At 39.1% G+C, this 8,901-nt stretch overlaps 1 protein-coding gene across 1 annotated transcript; it reads left to right on the top strand.

Moving 5' to 3' along the window:
• Window positions 1-7,154: 7,154 nt before the first annotated feature.
• On the top strand, window positions 7,155-8,393 carry UBTFL1 (upstream binding transcription factor like 1). The gene has a single exon (XM_030333576.1). It carries the CDS (start codon window positions 7,167-7,169, stop codon window positions 8,391-8,393), a length of 1,227 nt encoding a protein of 408 aa, XP_030189436.1. The 5' UTR covers window positions 7,155-7,166.
• Window positions 8,394-8,901: the final 508 nt, after the last annotated feature.

The raw sequence follows: 8,901 nt of genomic DNA, 5'->3' as shown, positions 1-8,901 counted from the left end.
CAGTGTCTTTTTTGAGTAATCTTCAGGAAAATAAATTAAACTCACTACTTTTTCAACTACATACATACAGTATTTTTTCAATGCTATGTGGTATCTGAATTTTCCAAGATAAAGAAAAAAAATTTTTCCTCTATTTAAGTAGTCAAGAATCCAGAAATATGACTATCCAACTTTGTTTTTGAAGTCCTCAACATTCTCTTCAGGATCTTAATCTCCACTATTATACTTTTTTCATTAAAGAATATTTAATCAATATTACTGAATCAAAGTGTGTCTAGTGATACTCTAGCTCTCAGGTGTAAGAAATTTACTCGGCCTTCGTATCTGTAAACCAGCCTCATTCAGTGTTTCCCAAAGTTTGGCATTCATCTGAATTACGTGGAATGACTGATAAACCACGATTTCATCCCCCCTCATGTAACATTTTTGATTCTGTAGGTCTTGGGTTTGAGCCCACAACTGGTATTTGAAACAAGGCTCGGGTGATTATGATGCTGAGGGAGCCGAATGAAATTTTGAGAACCGTGGACAGTCTCTTCTTCATTCCCTATTATCCTCAACATTTCATATCCTCTATTAATCTATGTCATTTTCAATGGTTGACAGAATTCCTTCTAATGGCTAGTCTCAATTATTAGTCAGAAATGTGTGGAATCATATGTATTTCAGAACTACCTTTCAGATATGGACTATGGCAAACAGAGTATATAGTATGTAAACTGTAGCAATTATTGGGTAGTGTAGTGTAGTGTAGTCAGACCCTGCTGCCAATAAGGCAATCATGTCACTCGTTTATGAATTGGCTCACTCATCAAATATCTGTTAAATGCATGTTGTCTCCTAGACACTAGGTTACCTGCTGGGGTAATGAACACTTTCTATATTTCTTGCAATTTCCACTACTGGAAAAGATACCGTCAAATATATTTGGAGTTCATATAAAGAAAGGCCTATCTTGGTCCTGAGGGTCAGGGGAGATTTCCCCCTAAAACAGATTTTTATTTTTCTTCTGAAGGTGAACTGAAGTGTAGGACATACTAGATTAAGAGATGGGAGAAGAAGTTTCAGAATGACAGGGGCATTGTAGATAACCAAGTCTGTCTATGATGGGCAAACTCTGTGTTCCTACTTTATACCATTGAGCTGGAATCACACACTCGTGTATTTTTGTAACTCCAGCAAACTCCCAAACCAGGTGTGCAACCACAGCATGTATTCTAGATAAGTGGGCCACAGAGATGATTTTAACTTAAAGAAGATGGAACAAAAAAAAAAGATGGAATCAAAAGTCAAGGAACATATACCAACTGGCCCAGAGATTTCTTTACTGACAAACACTAGGAAACTGGACAGGAGACTGTAACAATTATCCTTTCACACATAAAAGAAGAAATGTATCCTCAGATTCCATCAGTGGGCCATTCTTCCTTATCCAAGAATCCTTATAGACTCCTAGAGCTTACTCCCAACAGTGACCCACATCCAGCTCTCAATACTGTTTTCCAGAGGTGAAGTCATCATCCATAATATGTCTTGATGTTCTCCACACAGGACAATAGTTAGATCTTTCAGAATTTAAAGATGCATCTTGACAGTCATGCCTACACCTCAAACTTCTCACACAATCAGTTTGATATCATGATCAGTTATTTCTTTATTGAAGGAAATCTCCACTATGTAAAGAAAAGAATATTCTAGTCAAAACCAGTTTAAAAATTCCTAGCCCATTTCTGAGTTGACTTAATATCTGAATTCATATAAACTATCTGTGATTTCAAAATTTAAAAGAAAAACATTCAAGCTTTTTGTTCTTGTGAAATATTTCTTCTCTTAGCACAAAATATTAATTTCTAAGTCATTTTGCTTCCAAGAATGCCCAGATCCAAGTGACTCCACTTTAAAACCTAAAAAGGGGCACCTGGGTAGCTCAGTCAGATACACATCTGACCCTTGGTTTTGGCTCAGGTCATGATCTCATGGTTCATGAAATCAAGACCTGCATTAGTCTCTTTTGTGCTCACAGTGTGGAGCCTACCTGGGATTTCTTTCTCCCTCTCTCTCTCTGCCCCTTCCCTGTTCTCTCTCTCTGAAAATAAATAAACATTTTTAAAAACCACCAAAAAAAAAACCCACAAAAAACAGTAGATTTTTAAAAGTTAAAAAAAATAATAAAACCAAAAGAAAAAAACCAAAGAACAGTTCTTAAAGGAATCAGGAAAATACTAAGCAATTCTTCTACATATCAACAGTATTAATATGAGTCTATTACTAAAATGCCCCCCTCAAATTTAAACAAAGATATTTTTCCCCTTGCAATTTCTCTTACAAATAAATCTAAATGATTGAGAACAGAAAGTTGTTAGTCTTACTTGATGGTGAAGTCATAGGTTATTCTGATAGAAAAATGTACATCATGTTTTAGTAAACTGTGTTTGTTACTGTTGAGATAAGTGTCAATTTTTGGTCACCTGTAACCCTAACTTTAACACTCCCAAATTTTACTTACTATTTTAATTTTTATATTGTGAAGGTGCTAATAAGTGCATCCGCTCTAATGAAGTCAGTATCAGTTTTGTTTAAAATCAGTTGAGGGGCGCCTGGGTGGCGCAGTCGGTTAAGCGTCCGACTTCAGCCAGGTCACGATCTCGCGGTCCGTGAGTTCGAGCCCCGCGTCGGGCTCTGGGCTGATGGGTCAGAGCCTGGAGCCTGTTTCCGATTCTGTGTCTCCCTCTCTCTCTGCCCCTCCCCCGTTCATGCTCTGTCTCTCTCTGTCCCAAAAATAAAAAATAAACGTTGAAAAAAAAAATGTTTAAATCAGTTGATAGTAGGAGCACCTGGGTAGCTCAGTCGGCTGAGCATCCGACTCTTGATTTCTGCTCAGGTCATGGTCTCATGGTTCATTTTCTGGGATCAAGCCCTGTGCGCTGGGATTCCCGCTCTGTCTCTCTCTCACTCTCTCTGCCCCTTCCCCACTTGCGCGTGCATGCACACATTCTCTCTCCCTGTCTCTCAAAACAAATAAATAAATAAATATTTTTTAAAATAAAAAATAAAATCAGTTGATAGTAAAAATAAAATGGATAAAGAAGACTAAGATACAGGACAAAAAAATAAGCTATAGTAGATGACAGGCATGAACGTATATTTATATACACATATAAGATTTCTGTGCATGTTTTGGTCTTAATATTTGTGGACTATTTATGTCACTTCATAAAGAGGGGCTCTTTGCAATAAGGCAAGAGGAATATATTCATTTCCCAAAAAAGGGGAGTGAGGGTTTGCCATTCAGTTCAGTAATTCGTTCCAAAATCCTGTTCAAGAAAGCACTCCTGCTATGTGCAAACTAGCCTTATATTGATAAAAAGAGAGTATCTCCTCTACTTTGATACTCTCGGGGCACCTGGGTGGCTCAGTTGGTTAAGCATCTGACTTCAACTTAGGTCATGATCTCATAGTTAATGAGTTTGAGCCCCGAGTGGGGCTCTCAGCTGTCAGCACAGAGCCCACTTCAGATCCTCTATACTCTCTCCTCTCTGCCCCTCCCCCGCTCTGTCTCAAAAATAAACATTAAAAAAGAAAAGGAAAAGAAAGTTGTTTTAGTAACAAGATACTTTAGTCAGAAAGGCACAGATTACAAGAATTCCATGGTTTTAAGCATGTTGATAAAATTATTTGTTTTAATATTATTAAAGTTTTTGTAGATAAACAATTGAAAGCAATTACCATAACTAAATATATACTAGGCAACTAAAACCTAACTTCTATTGCAGCTGCTTAAACATTGACCCAATGGTGACCTAATTACCACATTAATTACCTTACTAGTTAAATCCATGCTTGCTAGTCATATGGGTTCCAGTTGCCAAATATATTTGTATACTTGCAATAAATAAATAAAATTCCTGTAAGAAAGCTTTGTTGTGTAACCAACAGGCATAGGCCTTTCCAACCCTCTTCCTCCTGTATGAAAGAGTTTTGGTGAGTATTGTTTTGTTAATTTCCTCCAAAAAGCATGCACTTCAGGACTTTGATCCAATCTATAGCTGCAGGGGTGGGTCCTGACTGGTCTGAAATATCAATCAATAATGTGACTAGCCAGTGATTGGTTTAACAAAGGGCAGTTCACTAAGCTCATCTACTTTCATTTAAGTGTCAAAACCATCCAATCATGATTTCTTGTCTAAAATTACACTGCTACTAAATGTTGGAGCCAGAAATCCCACCTTTGACCCAATAAAATCAGTAAGCCATTACTCTCCAAGACACTACAATAGGCAAAAGCAAGCAATCTGGGCTTTCTAAGCAACTGAATTAATTAAATCAACAAGAATTTTCTGATAAGTTTACAGTTCCAAGAACAGTCTGTCAGGTTGGGGATATAATGGTTAGTAAAATAACATCATTATAAGAGATAATATTTTTTTTTAAATTGATGAAGAAATCTATACAACGCCACTCATCTGTATGTCTTCTGTCCCTCATCCATGATCCAGAAAAATGCCTTTATTGCAACCCACTGATTAAAATGCAGAAAAATTTGCATACATAAGACACTCATAAAACTAAATTTTCTCCTTGATGTTTTTTATTTCAAACAGAATCTGTCACCGAAATCAATTTCTGAATATGAGTGTTAACAGTATTAATCTTTGTAAAACTGGACCAGATTTCAACTTGAATCTTCTTACACGAATATACCAAGCTTTTTAGTTTGCCTTCCTATCTTTATTACAAACACACTTGCATTGAAAACCAATTGTGAAGGAGAGAATGGCAGCATATTCTAAGTCCTTAGGAATTATTACCAAGCATTCCTTGTCATGGTGAAAAGATTTAACAATCATGTAATTATAATAAGCACCAGAAAACATATCATAATTTAAAAATTTTGTTTTGCAAAAACATTCATTCATTTCTGTTCCAAGTGAACACACTATCCCTCTAATTTCTGACATTTCTGCACAGTTACCAGTGTCACTTTAAGGCAAGCCCATTCGTTCTTGCCATCTCTAACTTTATGTCAGAAAACTGAGGTTTCTGAAATCATTTGCCAACAGTCAAATACAAGTTATTTTCCAAATTATCCAATGTGTTATCTACTTGTAAATTACCAAGTATTTCCTCTAACATACTTGCATATTGCCATTTGTAGAACAGAACGTAATATATTTATACAAAGAAAATAAGATTGTCCTAACTCATTTTTACGATCTACACAGAATAAAAAATTACAAGACTGGAAACTAATTTGTGAGTCTTTATAATCTATATAAACAGCCAAGGAATGAGTAAAACAACAGACCAAAGCTGAAGGACCAAACTATTCCAAAAATATATAGCAAAATCAGATGACAAAGTAGCTTAAGTTATGAAAAAATGAAGGAATGGAGTCATTTTTTAAATTTGAAAATGAAATGATTTCATAGAAACAAATGCAGTTTGCTGGTACATTAAACTTATGATACTGTATTTGCTTTATTTTGAGAAGAGGCAGGAACTCCTCTCATGTAAACTGTGTTCACCAAGGGAATAGATCTATCTCTCACCAATGTTTGCTGTAGAAGTAAAACTAAGTCATTCTTGCAATCATGATCTCCTGATAGCCAATTTAACTTTGATCAGATTGCTTTCACAAATCCTCTGTAGTTTTTGTTTAGAGATTACATCTCCCTAAACCCAGAATTCAGTATAATAATTCACATTTTGATATCAAAGGTCACCTTAGCCTCGGTAGACTAAGAACTTGAGCAGCACTGAAAGGATTTAGATGGCCTCCTGAAGATGAGAAACTATCAGATCCTAGACCACAAGAAAACACTGAAATTAACACTGAAGAGAAGGACCTACATTCAAATACTATACTGAAAGATAGTCAGATGTGTAAGCAGGAATGGGAGAAGAATGTGGGGACCCAGAAACCCAGACAAAAATTTGCCATGTGCACATTGTTTAAAATTAATGGCAAGGATAAACCAACAACAGGAGGGTAATTTCAGTATATGGTTTCTGGAGACTGAGAATGGAATTATTCTAATCAAGGACAGAAAGGTACATCTTCCATTGGTCCTGCCTACTGCAGAAACCTAATCAGGGAAGAGCTTCAGGGATCCCAAACTAAAGGCTTTGCAAGGGCAAAGTAAGTTTGTTTTGTTTGTAAGTCTGTGAAGTTGGCTGGACTGTGGGAACTCAGAAAGTTACCCGTTTTCTAGTAGAGAGCCCAGAGAACACAAAACTCCTGACCCAATTGGGTGGATCTTCCTATAAGTATTGATGAGACCATTTACACAATCATTAGATGAGCACACCCTTGTTAGAAGAACTTGTTAGTAGAAGTACTTTTTTCTTTAAAAATAAGTAATTTAACTATCAGCAGGCTTAAGACTTTTCTAAGCGGGTGTAATATGCCTAGTTAACAAAAATTATGTATGTAAGTCTTTCCAGTTTACTCCTGAGCTTTCAATTAATGTTATTGTTTTGACATTTACAAATTTATATACTTATTTTATTTATTTTATATATAAATGGGGATATCTAGAGGGAATGTTCTAGATTTCATGTAGTTTTATATTTGGCTTGGCCCTAAAACTTAATTGGAAAATCTTGTTGCAGTATGGTAAAAGGGACTGAGGCTTAAAGATGAGAAACAGTGGGGTGCCTGGGTGGCTCAGTAGGTCATGTGTCCAACTCCTGATTTCTGCTCAGGTCACAATCCCAGGTTTATGGTATTGTGCCCAAAGTAGGGTTCCTTGATTAGCATAGAGCCTGCTTGAGTTTCTCTCTCTCTCTCTCTCTCTCTCTCTCTCTCTCTCTGTGCCCCTCTTTCAAGTTTCTGAGCTCTCTCTCTCAAAAACAAAGCAAAACAAAAGAAAAAATGTGAACATAAATTTCAACTCAGAAGTGGGCAATTTTCCATTTATGTTTCCATTTACATTGTTACATTGTTTACATCGTTAAGGGTGATTAAATTATGGGGGGGGGGCATATCCCAAGTGGGTTGTAATTTTCTCATTCATTGCTTCTCTCTCTCCTCAGAAACATGGACCTCCCCACACTTTAGGACTTCCAGAAATAACTCACGTGCTAAGCCTTGAAAGTGAGAAAGTTTGAGCTCCTGCTGAAGTTTCTGAATTGCTAGGACCAGATAAGTGCCCCAAGAACTAGAAATGGCGTTGTCTAGAGGCCGAAGTCACTGGTCCAAAGAAGACATTGTGAAGTTACTGGACCGCATGGAGACTAACCTTCCATCCAATGACAGCCACACATTCAAAACAACCCAGTCACAGATGGACTGGGAAAAAGTGGCTTTTAAGGATTATTCTGGAGAAATGTGCAAACTCAAATGGTTGGAGGTTTCTTATCACCTGAGAAAATTTCGCACTTTGACAGAATTAGTCCTGGAATCCAAGGAACATGTTGAAAAGCCTGACAGAAGCAAAAAACGTAAGAAACATCCGGACTTGCCCAAGAAGCCCCTGACTGCTTACCTTCGCTTCTTCATGGAGAAGCGGCCTCAGTGCTCCCAAAAATATCCCAACCTGAGCAACCAGGAGCTGACCAAGGTCCTGTCTAAGAAATACAAGGAGCTCCCAGAGAAAATAAAGCTCAAATATATTCAAGATTTTCAGAAGGAGAAACAGGAGTTTGAGGAGAAACTGGCTCAATTCAAGGATGACCACCCTGATCTATTCCAGAACCCCAACAAATCGGATGTAACCAAGAGGAGCCCAAACAGGGCCCAAAAGAAGTTTCCGAGTCACGTGCCAGAAGTGAAGTCTCCCCTAGGAAGCTGTTTTTCCAAGAGGATGATATTCCGTGGAGAGCCCCGGAAGCCCCCCATGAACGGATATGAGAAGTTCCACCGGGATTTGTGGTCAAGTAGGGAGCTTCGAGATGTGCCCCCAAGGGAGCGCAGGGTGGAGATTGGCAGGCGCTGGCAGCGAGTCCCGCAGAGCCAGAAGGACCATTATAAGCAGCAGGCTGAGGAGCTGCAGAAACAGTACAAGGTGGATCTGGATGACTGGCTCAAGACCCTGTCTCCTGAACAGTATGCTGCCTACAGAGAGGCGACCTATAGTAAGCGTAAAAACATGAGCATGAGGGGAGGCCCAGATCCCAAGGTCAGAGGGACAGATCTGCAGTCGCCACCAGCAAGGAGTCTGCAAGAAGGGCTTGGACAGGAGTCAGGGCTACAGGCTCCGGAGACAGAGTCACCAGAGACCACTGGGGGCAATGCTCATGCCTCTTGGGGATCAGGAGAAGATGAGGAAGGGGAGGAAGGCAGCAGCTCCTCAGACTCCAGCAGCGGGAGTGAATGCGAAGATTGTGAGTTTGAGGACAGTGGCTCCAGCACATCTTCCTTAGGTGACTCCTCTGATGCAGACCCCAACTGAGTTTTGTTCAGCCATTAAAGGGCGGGAAAGAGAACTTCCCAGCAAAAGTCCAAGGCATCTGTGTCAATTGGAAGGGCTCTTCTCCCTGTCCCTTTTCATTTCCTTCCTTTTTGCCTTTCCTCCTCAATTCAGAGGAGGACTGGTTGGAAAGAGGGGATCTGGTGCAGTATTTTCTGGCTCCCCTCTGTACTCCAGATCCACCCCCTAGAAACTCCATGCACTGAGTGCTCTTGGAATAAACAATGAGATGGCAGAGCTGTGAGGAGAACACTGGATTAGACTGTTTCCTGAAGTGAGACGTTTTCCTCTCATCTGCATGCCACAGCTGGCAGAGGACGCCTAGGAGCCTGGGTGACCCTGACATTTCCTGTGGAATCGTGCCTCAGGACTCCTGCACCTCATCTGTGATGAGGAAGGAGTAGGAGGCACATATGTGTATGTATATCGAACTCCTATATCTCCATGAGGCTTACTAATATCAAAAAATAAAAATAGGGAACTCAAGACA

The sequence above is a fragment of the Lynx canadensis genome, chromosome D1 (assembly GCF_007474595.2).
Source record: "Lynx canadensis isolate LIC74 chromosome D1, mLynCan4.pri.v2, whole genome shotgun sequence".
NCBI lineage: Eukaryota > Metazoa > Chordata > Mammalia > Carnivora > Felidae > Lynx > Lynx canadensis.
The sequence above is the reverse complement of the archived record's forward strand: the minus strand, read 5'-3'. Positions and strand labels throughout refer to the sequence as shown.

Bases quoted from the DNA above. Each gene is read 5' to 3' on its own strand.
- UBTFL1 (XM_030333576.1), top strand. From the start codon at position 7,167: ATGGCGTTGTCTAGAGGCCGAAGTCACTGGTCCAAAGAAGACATTGTG.